Source organism: Podarcis pityusensis, assembly GCF_964106645.2.
Source record: "Podarcis pityusensis genome assembly, chromosome: 18".
Taxonomy (NCBI): Eukaryota; Metazoa; Chordata; class Lepidosauria; order Squamata; family Lacertidae; genus Podarcis; species Podarcis pityusensis.
Window position 1 is genome coordinate 4,046,971 of NC_138043.1, and position 21,992 is coordinate 4,068,962.

Consider the following 21,992-nt stretch of genomic DNA (forward strand, 5'->3'; position numbering starts at 1 on the left):
CGAGCAGGGTTTTTACCTTAGTACCGCCTCTGCGCTGATCCGCAGATCCTCCCAGGCCTTTACGCTCCCCGCTCTCGTTTGTCAGGTTCAGCGCCTCGAACGATCTCAAGTACGATGCTGAGAGGGACCTGAAGGATATCGACGCCCCTGACATTCCTGTGCATGCTTTAAACAAGGTATGGAGCAGTATCTCTCTCTCTCTCTCTTTCTCTCTCAATAGTTTTTATTAGATTTTACACATTCCTTTACACTCAGCATCACAAGTAATAAAAGTCGCACAAGGTTCTTCCGAATCTCAAGACTTCCCTCGTCCCCTCTGTGGCTTTTTTAGGTAAATTTTCCAACTGTATATTATAAGTCCATCTAATTTGCAATACGGGACGCGGGTGGCGCTGTGGGTTAAACCACAGAGCCTAGGACTTGACGATCAGAAGGTCGGCGGTTTGAATCCCCGTAACAACGGGGTGAGCTCCCGTTGCTCGGTCCCTACTCCTGCCAACCTAGCAGTTCGAAAGCACGTCAAAGCGCAAGTAGATAGATAGGTACCACTCCAGTGGGAAGGTAAACGGCGTTTCGGTGCGCTACTCTGGTTCGCCAGAAGCGGCTTAGTCCTGCTGGCCGCATGACCTGGAAGCCGTACGCCGGCTCCCTCGGCCAATAAAGCGAGATGAGCGCCGCAACCCCAGTCGGCCACGACTGGACCTAATGGTCAGGGGTCCCTTTATCTTTACCTTTTTAATTTGCAATCCTCCCCTGTATCTAAAATCTATGTATCATTGCAAGAGTTAATTTGAAAGAGTTCAAGTGTTTGCAGAAGCATTATCCCAACAGTTACATACCTTTATAGATGCAATTATATGCAAGTTGTTCATAATCTTGCAAGCTTGTATAAGCCTTCAATCCAGTCGGAGAAGGGAGGTGCATTTTTATTTTTACACCCTCTCTTGCCGAAATGCCGCCAAGCCAGAGATCCTGTCAGTTCCACACACACCCTTCAATCCGGCTGCTTAATTTCCTCTCTCTTTCCCCCTCTTTTTTATTTTTTATTTATTCAAAATTAAAACAAGACGTATTATCCAAAAACATATCATCCTTGTCCCCCCCCCATTTTTCCTCCCTTCCCCCCTCCCACACAAAACCCACCCCTACCCCCCAACTTCCCTCAGTTCCAGTCTTTGGTTTCTCTAAGAATGCTGTTTTCTGCATGTTACAAAGTTGCATAGATCCTCAAACGATTTAGCTGATTATTATCAATAAAAAGTTTGTGGATGTTTATTTAAAACCTGCCAAGGAGTCCAGTTCACTTTGTTGCGTCTTCAGATGCTTTGTAAAGGGTTCCCATTCATCCTTAAAAGTCACAGTTATCCTTGTCCCGTAGCTTATATGCTCTTTTCCCCCTCCTGACTGTAGATTAAATACGGCGACACAGCTACCTCGGAAGGAGTCTTATTTGCCACTTACTCGGCCCTCATTGGTGAAAGCCAAGCCGGTGGCCAGCACAGGACCCGCTTGAAGCAGATTCTGGATTGGTGCAAGGAAGATTTCGATGGTGTTGTATCCTAAGAGAAATAAACCGGGCTCTGCGTGTGTTCTTTGTGCGCGCACGTCTTTCCGATGGTGCAACGCTCCAGGCCTCTCTTTTTCGCTCTGAAGAGCCTTCCTTTGCATATTTCCCTGCAGCCGGGGGAGCACTTAAAATATCTGCCGCTATGTACTGTATTTCCCGCTCTATAAGATGCACCCGACCATAAGACGCACCTAGTTTTAGAGGAGGAGAAAAAGGGGGAAAAATTCTCTCCCTCTCTGCTCAGTGCCTCTCCAGCAAAGCGGGAGGAGAAACGGAAGGGGCTCCGTTTCTCCTCCCGCTTCGCTGAAGGGGCGCTGCGCAGAGAGGGAAAGCTGCGCAGCTCCTCTGCATTGAAGCGAAGCCAGGAGAGCGAGAGGGATAAATCCCTCTTGCTCTCCTTGTTTCAGTGAAAGCAACGCGAAGCCTCCAGAACACAGCGGGAGCACTCCCGCTGAGCTCAGGAGGCTTTGGGCGGCTATCCCTGAAGCCAGGAGAGCAAGAGGGATCAGTGCGCACCGATCCCTCTTGCTCTCCTGGCTTCAGCGATAGCTGCGCAGCCTGCATTCGCTCCATAAGACGCACACACATTTCCCCTTACTTTTTAGTGCGTCTTATAGGGCAAAAAATACGGTAATCATTATTTTTTTAAATAATTTTTTTATTGGTTTTACAAAATCACACACAGTTAAATTTTGAAGTAGAGCAACATTCTTCCAAATCTTAGAGGGCTTCCCTCCCACCCCCACCCACCCCCGTGGGTCCTTTAAGCATCTTAATCAACTGCATATTCTGGGTCATCCGGATTATAGTCCTCCAATGTTTCCAAAGCCTTTGTAATGTTGCAAGAGTTATTCAGAGCATGCCAACGAGTTCAAGTGTTTATAGCGTTATTTCAAATACCGTATTGAATATAAGCCGCTCCATTACTCGCTTCTTCTGGCTGTATACTGGGCGGCGGGGGGGCTTTTCCCCTTCCCCGCTCTCTCCCTTCCTAACCTTGGGGGAGAGGACGGGGGAATATGTGTGGGGCAGGCACTGCTTTGCTGTGATCCTGGCGCTGTTTGCCCCGTGCTCCTGGCTGCATATTGTAATGTCGCAACTAATAGCGGTTGCGCGAGGAAAACGGGGAGAAGCAAGGCTGGTTGCTCTTTTATTTATCTAAGTGTATACTCCACAAAAGGGACGTGGGTGGCGCAGTGGGTTAAACCACAGAGCCTAGGACTTGCCGATCAGAAGGTCGGTGGTTCGAATCCCCGTTGCTCAGTCCCTGCTCCTGCCAACCTAGCAGTTCGAAAGCACGTCAAAGTGCAAGTAGATAAGTAGGTACGCCTCCGGCGGGAAGGTAAACGGCGTTTCCATGCGCTGCTCTGGTTCGCCAGAAGCGGCTTAGTCCTGCTGGCCACGTGACCCGGAAGCCAGTGTGGTGTAGTGGTTAAGAGCGGTAGTCTCGTAATCTGGGGAACCGGGTTCGCGTCTCCGCTCCTCCACATGCAACTGCTGGGTGACCTTGGGCCAGTCATACTTCTTTGAAGTCTCTCAGCCCCACTCACCTCACAGAGTGTTTGTTGTGGGGGAGGAAGGGAAAAGGAGATTGTTAGCCGCTTTGAGACTCCTTAAAGGGAGTGAAAGGCGGGATATCAAATCCAAACTCTTCTTCTTCTTCTTCTTCTTCTAATAAGCCAACTTTAACTTTTCACGGTCGGATTTTTTTTGGGGGGGGGGGGAGTGAGGCTTATATTCAGGCCAATACGGTACAATCAATATTTTTTTAAATTTTTATTAAATATTTTCTTGTTCTACGGAAGTATGTGTAATGTCTCTCGTATTTTTTCCATGTAACATTTTTACAAATCAGTTTCATTTGTTGGGACATGAGGGGGGGAGGGGTCAGGTGGCGATGTTTTCTATTTTGCTTAATGTACGTAGGGTTTGGTGTCAGCGTTGCTCATGCAGGTTGTCTGCTGTTCATTTGTGTTCCTTTGGTGGTGAGAGTGGTTGGAGTTGGCCTAGGGTATGGTTGTTTGTTTGTGATTGGCTATGGTGATCTTTGTTTTCGTGGGGTGGGTGGGTGTTTTGGATCAGGTTAGCCATATAGATTTGTGTGCTGTTGGTGGATTATTGTCCTTGTCTTGTTGGGCTGTGTATGTGATAAAGGGGAGCCATACCGGGGTAAAAGCGTCTTCTTCTGTTTGTCCCCGTGTCAGTTTCAGTTTATTGGTTAATTTTTCTAGTAGGGCTGTTTCCCATACTATTTGGTACCATTGGTCCATGCTTACTCCTGACAGGTCTCTCCAGTGTCTGGTTAGGTACAAACAATATTTATCCCATTCTCTGTTCAAGTTTTGGTCCTCCTGATTCCTGATTTCCCCAGTGAGTCTGGCCACCTCTGCCCCATCAAGTAGTTTAATCTGCCGGTCCAGCTATGTAATTTGACTAGCTACTCACATTCCCCCTACTATCCTTAACGGATGCCCGCTTCCAGATTGTGTTTGACGAATGCCACAAAGCCAAAAACGCCAGCTCTACTAAGATGGGCAAAGCAGTATTGGACCTGCAGAACAAGCTGCCTCTTGCAAGGGTGGTTTATGCCAGTGCCACAGGTGAGTTTGGGGCGGCGGTGAGGGGGGGCTGCTTTGAGAACCTATAAGTGTGGGGGCCAGGCTATGCCCATCATGGGTTGGTATCATGAGAGCGTGCCGGTCAGTAATCACACAGCTCAAAGTCAGAGTTGACTCTCTCTCTCGTAGCAAAAACACAACCTGCACAGACTTGGTTGAATGTCTCGCTTAATGGGCAGAGTGGCTCCTTCCTTTTGGCGGCTGCTGGATCTCCCCAGGGCAAACATGTCTGTCCTCCAAATAAGGGGGCAGCAAATAATAATATAATAATAACAATCTATTACTTATACTCCGCCCAACTGGCTGGGTTTCCCCAGCCACTCTGGGCAGCTCCCAGCAGAATATTAAAAACACGACGAAACATCAAACATTAAAAACTTCACTAAACAGGGCTGCCTTCAGATGTCTTCTAAAAGTCAGGTAGTGGTTTATTTCCTTGACATCGGATGGGAGGGCGGGTGCCACCACCGAGAAGGCCCTCTGCCTGCTTCCCTGTAACCTCACTTCTGCAAGTGAGGGAACCACCAGAAGGCCCTCGGAGCTGGACCTCAGTGAACGATAGGGGTGGACACGCTCCTCAAGGTATACTGGGCCGAGGCCATTTAGGGCTTTCAAGGTCAGCACCAACACTTTGAATTGTGCTTGGAAACATACTGGGAGCCAATGTAGGTCTTTCAGGACCGGTGTTATATGGTCTTTACAGCCGCTCCGAGTCACCAGTCTAGCTGCCACATTCTGGATTACTTGCAGTTTCCAGGTCATCTTCAAAGGTAGCCCCACAGAGAGCACATTGCAGTAGTCCAAGCGGGAGATAACCAGAGCATGGACCACTCTGGCAAGGCTTTCTGTGGGCAGGGAGGGTCTCATCCTGTGTACCAGATGCAGCTGGTAGACAGCTGCCCTGGACACAGAATTGACCTGCATCTCGATGGACACCTGTGAGCTCAAAACAGTTCCCAGGCTGTGCACCTGGTTCTTCAGGGCCACAGTTACCCCATTCAGGACCAGGGAGTCCTCAACACTTGCCCACCCCCTGTCCCCCAAAAACAGTACTTCTGGCTTGTCAGGATTCAACCTCAAAGTAAACAAGAATCACAAGACTGCATGGGAGGAGTCAGCAGTGATGCCAAACATGCAAGCAGGAGAAAACGGGTGATTTGGAGAGGAAAGAAGGGGATTTGGTGGAGGGGTGTTAGAGGCAGCGATTGGTCAGGTTGCATCAAATTTTCCTGACCTCTAAGCATCTTGCGCTCTTGACAGGTGCCTCCGAGCCAAAGAACATGATTTACATGAGCCGGCTGGGTATTTGGGGAGAAGGGACCCCTTTCCGATCATTTGACGACTTCCTATCGGCCATCGAGAAGCGGTATGTTTGGGGAAACGTTTCTTCCCGTCAACGTGAGAATTTCGAATTATACAAGTGAACAGACTCACAATTTTTAAACCCAACCTGAACTGCAGACCTGACATATTCCTGACCTCGCTTACCAACAAAGTCATTTTGGCCGAGGACAAACTGTTTGGTTCAAGTGAAAATTTACGGAAGGAAGTTTAGATCAACCTGTGTGGTTTCTCAACCTAGGTAGTTGTCTCTATAAACCGTGGCTTACATAACCACGGTTTCTGGCTTGCACGTAGCAACAAGTTGTGGTTAGTTGAAACCAGGAAGCACGTAGGAAACTGCCTTCAAATTTTATTTTGCTTCAGGCTGTTTGGGGCTGCGGAGCGTTGTTCTCAAGGAGTAGTATTTCCTAGCCTCTTCCTTTTCCGCTGCACAATTTTTTCAGTGAATTTTGCGAGCGTTTGCACACCCTCACTTGGAAAAAGTGGGTTACAAGCTTACACTTATTCTTTAAATGTCCCTTTTACGAAGAGGCACGCAGTAAGTTCATTGATCCCCTACTGGTGAGGCTTGCCGACCTCCCGCAAAAGCAAAAATTTGACCTTTTCCTGTTAGGCAAAGACCAGAAGAAGACCTGGATGGTCGCCAGATTCTGTGTGCAAATCTGTAGACGCAGACCATTGCCCAACTCAAAATAGTCCGGCATGAAAATCCCCAAACCCGGTTCCATGGGTGACTCTGAGTCAACTCCCCGGGATAGTTTATTGTTGCACAGTGTGTCTAAGTTCACTGTTGTACATTGTTTTAATTGTCTGTTTTATTGAATGTTTTTATTTCTTTTTAGTTTTTATCTGTTTTAATTATCAGTTTTGTTTTTTGTCCACTTAATATTCTATTCTCTGACTGCTGGTCTATGACTGTAATAAACTGATTGAATTGTGAAATTGAATTGTGGGTTACAAGCGATCGGAAGCAAACAAACATCACCTTTTGAGCCATGATGGTTTGATGGGCATGGACAGAGGCGGGCGGGGAGTCCTGTTCCGAAGCTCGGCCGTCTTCCCTCTTCCTCAACGACTGCTTTGGTCTCCCCTGCAGGGGTGTCGGTGCAATGGAGATTGTCGCCATGGACATGAAAGTGAGCGGGATGTACATCGCTCGGCAGCTCAGCTTTTCGGGGGTCACCTTCAGGATAGAGGAAATCCCACTGGACCCAGAGTACAAGCTGGTCTACAACAAGGCGGCTCAGCTGGTAAGCAGGGAGTTTATGCGAGGGTTAAAATTTCTGGAGCGTTAAGTGCTTCCTGCAGCCAATTAGAAGCCACGCCTTGGTACCACTGTACTTTTATTTTTTCCCAAAAAAATTTATTAGTTTTCACAATATTATAAACAAACAAACAAACACACAAGACAAACAAACATAAATCATAGTCTTATTAAAAATTACAGTTATTAACTTTGTTGAGTGACTTCCTCGCTTCCCCTTGGTTGAATTTCATTGCATATCTTTTTAACGGTTTTCCAAATCCCAATTTTTATGAAATTTAACTTAAACATTAACATCCTTAGATCTTCACCTTATGGAATTAAACATATTAATTCATCACTTAACATAAATAAAATCCTAAGCCCATTAAGTATCTGCAAGCTATTTTCAGTTAGTTTAACTTAACAAATCATTAAATTTATTCCACTCTTCCTGATACTCCTCCTCCTTCTGGTCTTTTTAGCTAACAAAATACGGGCAGCAGTTGTGGCATACAAAAACAATTTAACATCTTTCTTGGGCAGTTCCAAACCTGTTATTCCAAGAATAAAGGCCTCTGGTTTCTTTATAAATCTATATTTCAACATTTTTTTCAATTCATTATACATTTTTTTCCCAGAAGTCTTTCACGCTGGGACAGGTCCACCACATATGATAAAAGGTTCCTTCCTTTTCTTTACATTTCCAACATATATTGTCACTATTATGATATATCTTTGCTAATTTTGCAGGAGTCAAATACCACCTATACATCATTTTCATTATATTTTCCTTTAACAAAGGACATGCGGTGAACTTGACCCCTTTCTTCCACAATCTTTCCCAATCCTCAAACATTATATTATGTACCACTGTACTTTAAATGGTAAAACAGAAAAATTAATTCCCCCCCCTCTCTCTCTCTAGTGGGCAGAAGCCCTGGGGGTTTTCCAGAAAGCTGCCGACCTGATAGGCTTAGAGTCCCGGAAATCTTTGTGGGGTCAGTTCTGGTCCGCCCACCAGCGCTTCTTCAAGTACCTCTGCATTGCTGCAAAGGTCCGGCGTCTCGTCGAGTTGGCAAAGGAGGAACTGAACAAAGGCAAGGTGAGACAGAATTTCCCTAAAGTCTTCGATGAGCTGGATGTTTGCTGGAGGTGCTGAGAGACCACACCTCCTAAAGAAACGATCGTTTGTCACCCAACATTAACGCTGCCGGGTATTTTTGACGATAACCGGTTTTGTCAAAAGAGTAGTCTGGGTATACGATCCTGGAAGCTCAAATAGTAATTGCAACTCGGCCGAAAATTTGACCCTTGGTACCACTCATTCTGGAGGGTATCTGTAATGGAAGAAAATGCTCATCATTTGAGATTTTGACCAGGGCTAGAACCTCCAGACCCTTTTAATATGGTTTGGCATTTCTTTGTTGCATATAAAGCAGAGGCATCGTTTTCAAGACGACCCAAGCTAGGTCAAGTTAGAACTAGACTTGACAATCAGATAATTTCGATATTCTATAATTGGGCTTTGTTATTTTGATCCACACACAACAGTATTATTATTACTTAATTGAATTTTTATACCTCCCGTCATCCAAGGATCACAGTATAAAACCACAAAAATACCTAGCATAGTAACAAACAAAAGCAAAGCAGTTGTACCTCGGCTCTTGAACGCCTTGGTACTCGTACGTTTTGGCTCCCAAACACCAAAAACCCGGAAGTGAGTGTTCTGGTTTGCAAACTTTTTCAGAAGCCGAACGTCAGACGCGGCTTCCGCTTGAGTGCAGGAAGCTCCTGCAGCCAATCGGAAGCCGCGTCTTGGTTTTGGAACGGTTTTGGGAGTCGAACGTACTCCTGGAACGGATTAAGTTCGAGAACCAAGGAACCACTGTACCCCCGGTTTCGCTTGCCACCTTTTAGTTTTCATCTGTTGCTATAACTGTTTTCTCTGTTATATGTGAAATGAGATTCAGGTAACCCCCCATTTATGTGGGGGTTACATTCAGAGGCACCATGCATTTACAGGAAATATGCATATATCGGGGGGCGCCATTGACAAAGCCTGAAAACGCCTGCTAAACCTCTGGAAACCCTTGAAAACCCCTTTAAAAAAAAAAAAAACTCCACCACAATAGCAGCCTCCAAACCTCCTTGCTAAAACTCCCAACTCTCAAAGTTTGGTGCAAAGGCTCGTGAAATCGCACTCGCAAAGGATTCTGGGATTGCGCTAGCCGCTCTTTTGGGGGGGGGCTGGTTTTGTGTGTGCGCGCCTTTTAAAGTGCCGCTTCCGGGTTTGTGAATGTCTGTAAACGGGGAGCTGAGCCATACAGAATCTTTACCAAACAAACCCTCTCTCTGTTCCCCCCCCCCTCCGCAGTGCGTCGTGATCGGCCTGCAGTCGACAGGCGAGGCCCGAACCCGGGAGGTCCTAGACGAGAGCGAGGGGCAGCTGACCTGCTTCGTATCTGCTGCCGAGTGAGTTTGTGCGCATCCGGGGAAGGAGGGCCGCGGCCTCCCAGAACCCAGCATTTTGGAGGCTGGGCGCTGCCCCACCCCCAAGCTCTCTCAACTGGGCTGGGCTTTACCCCCGCACAAGGAAGCGGGGCCTTCTCGGTGGTGGTGCCCTCCCATCCGATGTCAAGTAAATGAGTAACTATACAACCTTTAGAAGACATCTGAAGATGGCCCTGCATAGGGGAAGCTTTTTTAGGGTCAAATATTCTTTTATGCTTTTATATATGTTGGAAGCATCGGGACGCGGGTGGTGTTGTGGGTTAAACCACAGAGCCTAGGACTTGCCGATCAGAAGGTCGGCGGTTCGAATCCCTGTGACGGGGTGAGCTCCCGTTGCTCGGTCCCTGCTCCTGCCAACCTAGCAGTTCGAAAGCATGTCAAAGTGCAAGTAGATAAATAGGTACCGCTCCAGCGGGAAGGTAAACGGCGTTTCCGTGCACTACTCTGGTTCGCCAGAAGCGGCTTAGTCCTGCTGGCCACATGACCCGGAAGCTGTACGCCGGCTCCCTCGGCCAATAAAACGAGATGAGCGCCGCAACCCCAGAGTCGGCCACGACTGGACCTAATGGTCAGGGGTCCCTTTACCTTTACCTTTACCTATATGTTGGAAGCTGCTTAGAGTGGCTGGGGGCAACCCAGTCAGATGGGCGGGGTACAAATAATGAAATTATTACTATTACTATTATTATTATTATTATTATTATTATTATTATTATTATTATAAAACAGTGGCAGCGCTTAATAAGAATATCTGCTGGGGCCGCATGCGATATGCCTGCCCCGAGGTTTTCACTGTCGGTTCGAACCCTTTCCTCTTTCCTAACCCCCATCTCCCCTTTATAAATGACTGCTGGCTGGGTTCTGCTTCTACATTATCAAAAACATTTTTTTTGGGGGGGGGGAGTGTTTGTTCCCATCCAAGCTCATGCGCTCACTACCGGTCTCGCTGACCAGCCTTCATGTCCCGGGAGCGGGGCGGGGTAGCGTTGGGTGAGATTGGGGCGAGGTGCGTACCCATAGAAGCCCCTGTTTTGCCCCCATTTGCATCAAGTGACCCCCCCCTCATTTGTCCATGCATCCTTCCTTACTTTTCCCATCTCCCCCTCCCTGATTTTATTTTTTTTACCCTATCCACGTCTCAAGTCTCTTGCCCTTTTGGTCACACAAACGCATCGCCCCAAACCAGACTTGTTTTTCTCAGAACGTACGTGTGGCGCTGTGCGTTAAACCACAGAGCCTAGGACTTGCCGATCAGAAGGTCGGCGGTTCGAATCCCCATGACGGGGTGAGCTCCCGTTGCTCGGTCCCTGCTCCTGCCCACCTAGCAGTTTGAAAGCACCTCAAAGTGCAAGTAGATAAATAGGTACCACTCCGGCAGGAAGGTAAACGGTGTTTCCGTGCGCTGCTCTGGTTCGCCAGAAGCGGCTTAGTCGTGCTGGCCACATGACCCGGAAGCTGTACGCCGGATCCCTCGGCCAGTAAAGCGAGATGAGCGCCGCAACCCCAGAGTCGGCCACGACTGGACCTAATGGTCAGGGGTCCCTTTACCTTTAAGTGTCAGGTGCTGTTGCGGTTGCTCACAGGCTTTATTTTGGTGCAGACTATTTACAGTGGAGAGCCTCAAGGCTCATGTCTGGCTCAATCGCTAGCAGAATCCGGGAGTGGTCTTTTTTTGTACCTCCCCCAACATAAAAATTTCGTTACCCTTAACCGTTTCCGCCCCTCCCTGTGCCTCAGATTACTGCGCAGGATGGGCGGTGGCAAGGGCGTACTTTCCCCCTCTCCGGACGCTCAGGAACGGCATTAAGGCTCTCAGTAGAGTGGAGGTGGGTTTTCGTGAAGGCAAGATTTTCGGAGGCTCCTTGTAACACAACTGCCCTTATAATTCTCGCCCCTAAGCCGATGGCAGTCCCCTGACCGTAAGCAAAGGGCGGCTTCAAAAAAACACAACAAATCAGATTATTATTTGCAATCTGGTGTGCGGAAATTTCATGGCCCAGGCTGCTTTCCGTCAGCCACACTCACTGCCTGCCCCCCCAACCCCAATATCTCTCCTCCCTCTCTGCTCCCCAAACCCAGTATGACTCCTAAGCGCCTTTCAAATACTGGGCACCCCCCCCCCCGCTAAAGGCAGCTTTCTGATTTGCTCAGAAAGCAATCCCTCCATCGCCCGGCCTTCGTATTAGAACTCCCGAACATTCTGTGACGTCACACCAGCTCAGCCAGTGGGCTGTCAGAAAGAAGCCAAGCGGCCGGATGCTTGTAGCATCACATCCAATCCTGAACAGGTTGTTTTTTGGGGGTTGTTTGGGTGTTTCTGTTTTGCTTTCGCGTTTCGTTCAGTCTCTGTGTCCTTCCCCTTTGGGTTTACCCTCTTTTCTTTTTTAAAATAAATAAATACAGTCAGCGACGGATCAGCTCCTCCTGGCCGTTAAGAGTAAAATCTCTGCATCTCCCGACTTTTTTCAGAGGCGTCTTCCTCTCACTAATTAAGAAGCACTTTCCTTCAACCAAACGAAAAAGAGAGAGAGGAACTGGCATTAAGAGAAAACGTAAGACCCGACCCCCGGTGCACTCCCCTCCCTTCCCGAAACCTCACCCCCTCTCCCCCCACGCCCTCTTTGCGGTGCAGTCGCAATCTGCGGCGCCCCCCCCCCCGTTTCTTCCCTTGCTTCCCTTCCCCCTCACCCCATCGCCAGCCTCCACTCGTGGTCTTTCGCCACCCCATCTCCCTTTTCTTTCTATTGCTTTCTGTTTCTTTATTTATTTCTACAGTGGTACCTCGGTTCTCAAACTTAATCTGTTCCGGAAGTCCGTTCCAAAACCAAAGCCAAAGTTTCAAAACCAAGACGCGCTCTCCCATAGAAAGGAACGCAAAACGGATTGATCCTATCCAGACTTTTAAAAACAACCCCAAAACAGCAGTTTAACGTGAATTTTGCCTTCTAACGAGACCATCGATCCATAAAATGAAAGCAGTAATCAACGTACTGCACTATAAAATAAATAAGACAGTATTGTAGATGATAACATTAAAAGAAAATTAAAATTCTTCTTACCTGCACTGGTGATAGTCATTTCCATAGTCACACAAGCAATCAATCAATCAGTAGCTGAACTGGGTTCCATGCAGTCACAAAAACAAATGAACTGAAAAAGCCACAAAAACGCAAAATAAATAGCAAATACAAAAGCACCAAACCTAATGCGTTCCGGAAGTCCGTTTGACTTCCGAAATGTTCGGAAACCAAGGTGCAGCTTCTGATTGGTGCAGATGCCCCAGAAACAATAGCCAACAGCCGAATCGGACGCTCTGCTTCCAAAAAACGTTTGAAAACTGGAACACTTACTTCCAAGTTTTCGGCGTTTGGGAGCCAAGGCGTTTGAGAACCAAGGCACCACTGTATTTACCTTTCCTACTCCTTTGCAACAGGGACTCCCAGGCATGTGGTTAATTGCCCTGGTGGTCGTGGGCTTAGAATACAACTTCCTCCCTCCCTCCTCCTCTTCCTCCACCATTCCTAAATGGATTTATTTTATTCATTTTTTGGAATCAAGTTGGTTTCCAACCAGCACACACACACACACACACACACACACACACAGGTCTTTGCCCTAGGTGTCTCTAAATGTGTGCAGAGGGAGGGCAAACCCAAACGATCAAGGGTCTGGAAGCCAAGCCTGATGAGGAACGGTCAAAGGAGCTGGGCACGTTTAGTCTGGGAAAGAGGAGGCTGAGAGGAGATAGGAGAGCCACCTTCAAATATCCAAAGTGGAAGTGCGGAGCAAGCTTGCTTTCTGCAGCTCCAGAGGGCTGATGGACCCAAATGATGAGAGATTCTGACTCAGCTTCAGGAAGAACTTTCTCGCAGCAAAAGCCCGTTCAGCGGTAGATGGGACTCCCTCGGAAGGTGGCGGTCTCTGCTTCGCTGGAGGTTTTTAAAAGAGAGCTCGGATGGTCTCCTGCCACAGATTCTTTCAACTTTGATTCCTGCATTGTAGGAAGTTGGACTGCATTGCAGGGAGTTGGGGTACCTGCAATGAAACTTAGACTTTCAGAGCTGGAAGATACCCTAAGGGTCATCTTCCAGGAGCCTGCAATTCAGGAATCTCAACTACATAGCTGTCAACCGTCCCTTATTTGGTGGGAAAGTCCCTTATCCCAGCGCTGTGTCCCGCTGCTGTCCCTTATTGATGATGTCCCTTAAATTTCCCGGGTTTCAAAGGAAGCAGCTCCTCTCCCTCCCTCCCTGCCGGCCAGGGAGGAGGGAGGCTCCAGCCGTGTTGCTTGGCTGCGTTGCTCACCCAATAAGGAGTCTAAGAACAACTGGGGGGTGGAGCTTGCATGCCTGGTGCCGATCAAATCAGCCGCGTTGCCTGGGGACTCGCCTTTGCTCAGCGCTTCCCAGCGGAGAGGTGACGGTGGTTTTCCTTGCTGCATCCCCTTTGCCGGGTTGCTGCACTGTGGGAACCACCGCTTGAGGCTTCGTTTGGCTGCTGGCTGGGCTTTCTGCCTTTGGCTCGGAGGGGCTCAGAAGTCAAACATACCAGCGCTCTGAAAATCCCTTATTTTGGCTGCTGATCCCTTATTTTCGAGGCTGCTGGTCCCTTATTTTCGAGGCTCCTGGTCCCTTATTTTCAAATCTGTAAGTTGACAGCTATGCTCAACTAAAGCATCCCTGACCGATGGGCATCCAACCTCTGCTTAAAAACCTCCAAGGATGGAGAGTCCACAACCTCCCGAGGGAGACCATTCCACTGCATTGTATGGGGTTGGACTTTTTGGGGATCCCTTCCAACTCTTGCAATTCTAAACCTGTCCTCAGCTTTTCATTTTCAAAACACCCCTTTTAGCTTTTAAAATTCTAGATTAACAAAGCACCACCTAGACTGAGTTATTATTGGGGCGCTTGTAAGCATTTTCAGGGTGCGTGACAGTCCGACAGCATTCACTTCCTTAAAAGAAAAGAAAATAAAATGATTCAAGGCCCAGGCATGCTGGTGGTGCAGAACCAAAGCGGTTGTCCTCCAAATTTTTCTCCTTGTGATTTCTGGGGTGCTGGCTCTCTTCCTTTCTCTCTCCTCCTGTTCTTCGCCTGTCCTTAAAGCCTCATTTTCACCCAGGCAGTTGGCCTGTCGCTTGTGTCGTTGAATGGTCTTTCATACTGGGAGGGTGGGACCAAACCCGCAGAATTCCCTGCGTGTAGAAAAGCAGGGTGAAAAGGCTTCAGTCCTGACATGCTAGATGTTTTCATGCGGGAATTATTTTGCATGGAGCTGTAGTGGGAACTGGGCCTTCCTCCTTTCCGATAGCCCCTTCCCTCCGTTCCCTCCCTTCCGTCTGCCCCGAGGCTCCCCTCTCTCTCAGCGGCCTCCCCCACTCACTTTCCCACCCTGCCCCACCTTTTATTCCAGGGAAGCAGAAGGGCCGCGGGGCCAAGTTCCCCAAAAGTTGCGACCTCACCAGCAGCAGCGTCATCAAGATCAGCTCTGACAGCAGCTCCGATTCCGAAGGAGGGATGGAGAGCGATTTCAACTCGTCCCCGGAGTCCCTGTTCGAAAACGACGACGTGATCTTCAACGGTTACGCTTGCGACGATCGGGGTGAGGGGTTGTTTGGGCTTTCTTATCGCCATTGTTAATTGCTGTCATCTTTAATCACACCCAAAGGGATGCAGGTGGCGTTGTGGGTTAAACCACAGAGCCTAGGGCTTGCCGATCAGAAGGTCGGCGGTTTGAATCCCTGTGACGGGGTGATCTCCCGTTGCTCGGTCCCTGCTCCTGCCAACCTAGCAGTTCAAAAGCACGTCAAACTGCAAGTAGATAAATAGGTACCCCTCCGGCGGGAAGGTAAACGGCGTTTCCATGTGCTGCTCTGGTTCTCCAGAAGCGGCTTAGTCGTGCTGGCCACATGACCCAGAAGCTGTACGCCGGCTCCCTCAGCCAGTAAAGCGAGATGAGCGCCGCAACCCCAGAGTCGGTCATGACTGGACCTAATGGTCAGGGGTCATTTACCTTTACCTTAATCGCACCCAGTGCCAGCCCTGCTCAGAGCAGACTCACGGACCAGAGTCGCCCACGGGGTGCGATCCACAACAGTTGCGTTGTACAGTTTGGAAAAGATTAAAGCGAATTTTCACGGAGGATAAGGCTCTGAATCCCAGCTGCTGGGACTCTCAAGTGGGGAAGGAAGTATAGACTGGCAGAGGTGCAAGGAACCACAAGCGTCGTCTGGTCCAACCCCCCTTGCAATGCAGGAATCTTTTGCCCAACGTGGGGCTCGAACCCACAACCCCCACGTGAGCCGTGGGGTCAAGCCCCTCATTGGGCAGAAGATCCTTGCATTGCAGGGGTTGGACTGGATGACCCTCACAACCCCATCCAACTCTACGATTCATCAGGAAGTGGGAAAAAGATAAAAAGAATTCCAGTTCTCTGTCTGCCAGCCAAATGTAGTATTCACTCATTAAACATCCAGCTTTCTGGACATCAATCATACAAGAAAGATGCAAAATAACTAAGCAAGTGATCATAATCATCATCACCATCATCTTTATTGTGGTCCAAAAACCCATAGCATAGATCCAGAATAAAATGCAGATTTATACAGGCAACCGAGACGGTATTTATTTAGTCTTAAGTACAGTGGTACCTCGGGTTAAGTACTTAATTCGTTCCGGAGGTCTGTTCTGAACCTGAAACTGTACTTAACCTGAAGCACCACTTTAGCTAATGGGGCCTCCTGCTGCCGCTGCGCCGCTGGAGCACAATTTCTGTTCTCATCCTGAAGCAAAGTTCTTAACCCAGGGTACTATTTCTGGGTTAGCGGAGTCTGCAACCTGAAGCGTATGTAACCCGAGGTACCACTGTATGATGATCTTTAATACATATGACTACCGAAAGAAACTTCACCACGGCCACTGTGATATCATTAGACTTGTAGTCCAGAAGATATTTAGTATAGTAGTTTCAGATTTACCCGGCCAACTCAGCAAGTATTAGAAGTCAACCCAGAACTGGCCTTACTAAACATCTTCCAAGACAATAATGCCTACTTACATCACAAAGCTACTTTTCTCCTTCATGCAAGAAGTTTCCATAAGAAGTTTCTGATCCTTAGCAAACGTCAGCAGAGGTTTTTTCCTCCAATCCCTGCCCCCTTGCATAGCTGTCAAGCGTCCCTTATTTGGCGGGATAGTCCCTTACCCCAGGGCCATGTCCCGCTGCTGTCCCTTATTGATGATGTCCCTTAAATTTCCCGGGTTTCAGAGGAAGCAGCTCCTCTCCCTCCCTCCCTGCCGGCCAGAGAGGAGGGAGGCTCCAACTGGGTTGCTTGGCTGCGTTGCTCACCCAATAAGGAGTCTAAGAACGACTGGGGGGTGGAGCTTGCATGCCTTGTGCTGATCAAATCGGCTGCGTTGCCTGGGGACTCACCTTTGCTCAGCGCTTCCCAGCGGAGAGGTGATGGTGGTTTTCCTTGAGGCTTCGTTTGGCAGCTGGCTGGGCTTTCTGCCTTTGGCTCGGAGGGGCTCAGAAGTTGAACATACCTGTGCCCGGAAAATCCCTTATTTTGGCTGCTGATCCCTTATTTTTGAGGCTGCTGGTCCCTTATTTTCAAATCTGTAAGTTGACAGCTATGCCCCCTTGTAAAAGGAAGCCCATGGTTTAACTCTGAGCTGCATGGAGAAATCCTTCCCCCACCCTCATCCTGAATACTCCCAATGGTTTCGCATCCTTGGGCGTCCCCACGAGTTCTACCAGTAGGAGAGAGGGAGAAACAAACAATTTCTCTCTCTGCGCAGGCAACGCCTCTTTGCAGAACTCCCAGAAGGAGCTGTATGGCACCGTCATGCTGGAGAACGTCGAGAAGATGAAACAGGACCTCCTGGCCAAGGCGGAGGCGCTGGGCAAAGAACTACCTCTCAACACCTTGGACGAACTGATCGATCACTTTGGGGGCCCGGAGCACGTGGCAGAGGTAGGTAGCAGCAGGCCCACGACGACAATAATAATGATAATGATGTTGGACCAGTCTCTTGCCTCAGTAATGGGCTGGATGAGAGCCAAAAGACTGAAGCTCAGTCCAGATTAGACTGAGGCTCTGTTAGTGGGGATGCGGGTGGCGCTGTGGGTTAAACCACAGAGCCTAGGACTTGCCGATCAGAAGGTCGGCGGTTCGAATCCCCGCGATGACGGGGTGAGCTCCCGTTGCTCAGTCCCTGCTCCTGCCAACCTAGCAGTTCAAAAGCATGTCAGAGTGCAAGTAGATAAATAGGTACCTCTCCAGCGGGAAGGTAAACGGCGTTTCCGTGCGCTGCTCTGGTTCACCAGAAGCGGCTTAGTCCTGCTGGCCACATGACCCGGAAGCTGTACGCTGGCTCCCTCGGCCAGTAAAGCGAGATGAGCGCCGCAACCCCAGAGTCGGTCACGACTGGACCTAATGGTCAGGGGTCCCTTTACCTTTACCTTTTACTGTTAGTGGGGGGTTCCCTAGACCAGATGGCTGGCTCTGGATGGGGTCACACTTCCCCTGAAGGAGCAGGTTCGTAGCTTGGGGGTCCTCCTGGATCCTTTGCTGTCGCTCGAGGCTCAAGTGGCCTCAGTGGCACAAAGTGCCTTCCATCCTCTTCAGCTGTGCCCAGCTATGCCACTATCTGGACAGGGATGGTCTAACTACTGTTCTCTGTGCTCTGGTAACCTCAAGGTTAGATTACTGCAATGCGTTACACGCAGGGCGGCCTCTGAAGACGGTTCGGAAACTTCAGCCGGTGCAGAATTCAGCGGCCAGGTTGCTCACCGGACGGCAAGACGATTTGAGCCTATTACACCGATCCTGGTCTCACTGCACTGGCTACTGATTAGTTTCCGGGCCCAATTCAAATTGCTGGTTTTGGCCTATAAAGCCTTAAATAGACCGCAATTCCCCAAGGACTGCCTCTTTCCATATAAACCTACCCGGACCCTGAGATCATCTTCTGAGGCCCTTCTTCGCGTGCCTCCTCCTCGAGAGGTCCGGAGGGTGGCAACATGAGAACGGGGCCTTTTCTACAGTGGCTCCCCATCTGTGAAACACTCTCCCTAGGGAAGTTCGCCTGGCGCCTTCATTATACACTTTTAGGCGCCAGGCAAAAACGTTCCTTTTTAACCAGGCCTTTGGTTGATCTGATCCGATTTACATCCTCTGCCCTTTTAAAAAGTTTTTTTTGGGGGGCGCTATTGGGTTGTTCTTTTTGTCTTGATTGTGTATTTTGTGGTTTTGTATCTTGATTTTGTGCACTGCCCTGAGACCCCCGGGTATAGGGCGATATATAAATTCAATAATAATAATAATAATAATTAATAATAATAATAATGGCCTCCCAGGTATAACAGCCTTTTCTTTTCTGTCCCCTCGCTCACACAGATGACCGGCCGCAAAGGGCGCCTGGTGCGGCGGCCGGACGGCTCCGTCGTCTTCGAGTCGCGAGCCGAGCAATGCCTTTCCATCGACCACGTGAACCTCAAGGAGAAGGAGCGCTTCATGAACGGAGACAAGGTGAGCGCCAGGCAGGGCTTGGAGGGGAAAGCAGGGTGCCAGGACGGGGGGGTGGGGGCGAGGGCAGTGGAGAGATGAGCCCAGAGGGCTGAGGCTCCAGTGGTCCCCCTCTGGGAGGGAACCCAATGAAGACAACTTGCCCTTGCTGTGAGCAGCCCCCCCCCCCAAAAAAAAATACACCAGAGGGATCACATATTTTATTTTGGCTTGGAGTCTCGTTTGGAAGCCGGGCCTCGCCTCTCCAACTCCACTCAGGCTCACTCAGAAAGTGAGGGAAGCAAGGAGCCTCAGCTGGCGAGATGGCAGTCAGAAATAGCACATGGATAGCTCGGTTAGAGCGTGTGGTTCTAATACCAAAGTCGCAGGTTCGATCCCCTTGTGGGGCAGCTGCATATTCCTGCATTGCCGGGGGTTGGCCTAGATCAGGGCCCAGCAAGCTCTACAGTTCTATGGGAGGATGCAGGTGGCGCTGTGGTCTAAACCCCTGAGCCTGTTGGGCTTGCCGATCGGAAGGTTGGCAGTTCGAATCCCCACGACGGGGTGAGCTCCCGTTGCTCTGTCCCAGCTCCTGCCAACCTAGCAGTTCGAAAGCACGTCAAAGTTCAAGTAGATAAATATGTACCGCTCCAGCGGGAAGGTAAACGGCGTTTCCGTGCGCTGCTCTGGTTTCCGTCACGGTGTTCCGTTGCGCCAAAAGCGGTTTAGTCCTGCTGGCCACATGACCCGGAAAGCTGTCTGTGAACAAACGCCGGCTCCCTCGGCCTGAAAGCAAGATGAGCGCCGCAACCCCAGAGTCGCCTTTGACTGGACTTAACTGTCCAGGGGGTCCTTTACCTTTTTACCGTTTGACCCGTTGAAATCAAAGGTTGTGACTTACATTCCGGGATCATATTCAGAAACCAGGATGGCTTCTGTTAATCTGGGACCATCCCTGTACATACATTTAAAGTGTATGTTTTCATGTTCTAACCTCAGAGTGAAGTGCAGGTCAGTTAACTGAGAACGAGAAGAATCATGGGAACTGTAGTTTAAACCTCACAGAGCTATTATTACCACCCCTAAGAGACTACAGTTCCCAAGATTCTTTGGAGAAGTTATGTGCTTTAAAAGTATGGTGCACAGAGAGTACACACTGGTGGCTCAGCAGTTTAGACCGCAGCTTCTCAAACTTGGGCTTGCCGATCACAAGCTTGGCGGTTCGAATCCCCATGACAGGGTGAGCTCCCGTTGCTCTGTCCCAGCTCCTGCCAACCTAGCAGTTCAAAAGCGCGCTGGCGCAAGTAGATAGTCGCTTTTGACTGGACTTAATCATTCAGGGGTCCTTTGCCTTTGTCTTGCCTACAATTCGGTGATTTAGAGTGGGCGAAAGAAGCCAAGAACAAATTCAGCTAGGTAGAAAATCTTTCCTGAGCTTGCTGGAATACAGTGGTACCTCTGGTTACGTACATAATTCGTTCCGGAGGTCTGTTCTTAACCTGAAACTGTTCTTAACCTGAAGCACCACTTTAGCTAATGAGGCCTCCCGCTGTTGCCGCGCGATTTCTTTTCTCATCATGAAGCAAAGTTCTTAACCCGAGGTACTATTTCTGGGTTAGCAGAGTCTGTAACCTGAAGCGTATGTAACCCGAGGTACCGCTGTAGCTGTTTTGCGTGGCCGTTTCCTACCCTGTCCTCACATCCCACCCACCCCCGGTCTCTCCCTCTCTCTGTTCCCCAGCTCGTAGCAATAATATCCGAGGCCTCCAGCTCAGGGATTTCTCTCCAAGCGGACAGACGGGTAAAGAATCAGAAGAGGCGTGTCCACATGACGTTAGAGCTGCCTTGGAGCGCCGATCGAGCCATCCAGCAGTTTGGTGAGCAGGAAGCACGGCACAGATGCCCAAGAAAGCTCGTCTCTCGTTTCAATGCTTCTCCAATCTGAAACAACCGCTGGCGGTGGTTTTGTGCAGTGCCAAAGTGACCTCCCTAGGGTGCAAGCCTGGGCAGCATGTCTGGAGGTCCTAGGCTGCCTGGACGACAAGACCCCCCTCTTAGCCTCGCTGATGGGGTCCAAAGGAAAGCAGAGCAAGACGTTTGGCACCAGCTTGGCAGCGGGTGGCGCTGTGGGTTAAACCACAGACCCTACGACTTGCCGATCAGAAGGTCGGCGGATCGAATCCCCGCAACGGAGTGAGCTCCCGTTGCTCGGTCCCTGCTCCTACCAACCTAGCAGTTCAAAAGCACGTCAAAGTGCAAGTAGATAAATAGGCACCGCTTCGGCGGGAAGGTAAACGGCGTTTCTGTGCGCTGCTCTGGTTCTCCAGAAGCGGCTTAGTCCTGCTGGCCACATGACCCAGAAGCTGTACGCCAGCTCCCTCGGCCAATAAAGCGAGATGAGCGCCGCAACCCCAGAGTCGGCCATGACTGGACCTAATGGTCAGGGGTACCTTTACCTTTACCTGGCAGCTGGAGTTGCCGGAAGGAGTTGGACAAGGTGCCATCCAACCGCCTTAGGGACTCTGCTCCAGATTTGTTAAGGGTTTACTCCAGAGCCTTTTCTTCTCGTGCAGATATCCCGCAAGGCAGCGGAGGTTTAGGATCAGAGCTTTCCTTCTCCTAAATGGGCTGCCTTCCTAGCTGGCCCCGTCTGCCCCTCACTCCTGCTGCTAAAACATGGGCAGATAGAATCTTGATGGAAAGCTCATCTTTTAATCCTCTAACAATGGAACAAAGGTGCCCTGCGTTAGCAAGGAAAAAAATTCTTCCTTCAAAAATCACTTGATTACGTAGGAAATACAGTGGTACCTTGGTTCTAGAACGGCTTGGCTCCCAAACAAATCGGCTCCCAAACACCTCAAAGTGTTCCGGTTTGCAGACATTTTTTGGAAGCCGAACATCTCCTGCGGCTTCTGTTTGAGGGCAGCCAGTCGGAAGCCGCACCTTGGTTTTCAAATGGTTTCGGGAGTCGAACGGGCTCTGGGAACGGATTTTGAGAACCAAGGTACCACTCTAGTGGATAGAGCTCAGATTCCCCGCTTGGCCAGGAAACTCACTGTATGTTTTGGACCACAGGCTCTACCTTCTCCGGCTGCGTCCCCAAACCAATTGGGTCGGCCCGGGTGTTACATCCCTGGCTGCCCCACCCCTCGCTGTAGGGGGCGTTGAGAGCTAACCTTCCCTGTTTGGGGT

The 21,992-nt window shown here is 49.5% G+C and overlaps 1 protein-coding gene across 4 annotated transcripts in view; it reads left to right on the top strand.

Annotated features, from left to right (window-relative positions):
• Positions 1–21,992, top strand: part of SBNO2 (strawberry notch homolog 2) — a 108,406-nt gene that overhangs the window by 68,198 nt on the left and 18,216 nt on the right. For all 4 annotated transcript variants that reach the window (XM_080988741.1, XM_080988739.1, XM_080988740.1 and 1 more), the window contains 12 exons: positions 86–176; positions 1,411–1,554; positions 4,050–4,167; positions 5,446–5,551; positions 6,626–6,779; positions 7,701–7,877; positions 9,153–9,250; positions 11,759–11,841; positions 14,705–14,893; positions 17,092–17,267; positions 18,693–18,824; positions 20,542–20,677. In XM_080988741.1, the coding sequence (XP_080844867.1) occupies positions 86–176; positions 1,411–1,554; positions 4,050–4,167; positions 5,446–5,551; positions 6,626–6,779; positions 7,701–7,877; positions 9,153–9,250; positions 11,759–11,841; positions 14,705–14,893; positions 17,092–17,267; positions 18,693–18,824; positions 20,542–20,677 (1,604 nt within the window). The remainder of the gene's footprint in view (positions 1–85; positions 177–1,410; positions 1,555–4,049; positions 4,168–5,445; positions 5,552–6,625; positions 6,780–7,700; positions 7,878–9,152; positions 9,251–11,758; positions 11,842–14,704; positions 14,894–17,091; positions 17,268–18,692; positions 18,825–20,541; positions 20,678–21,992) is intronic.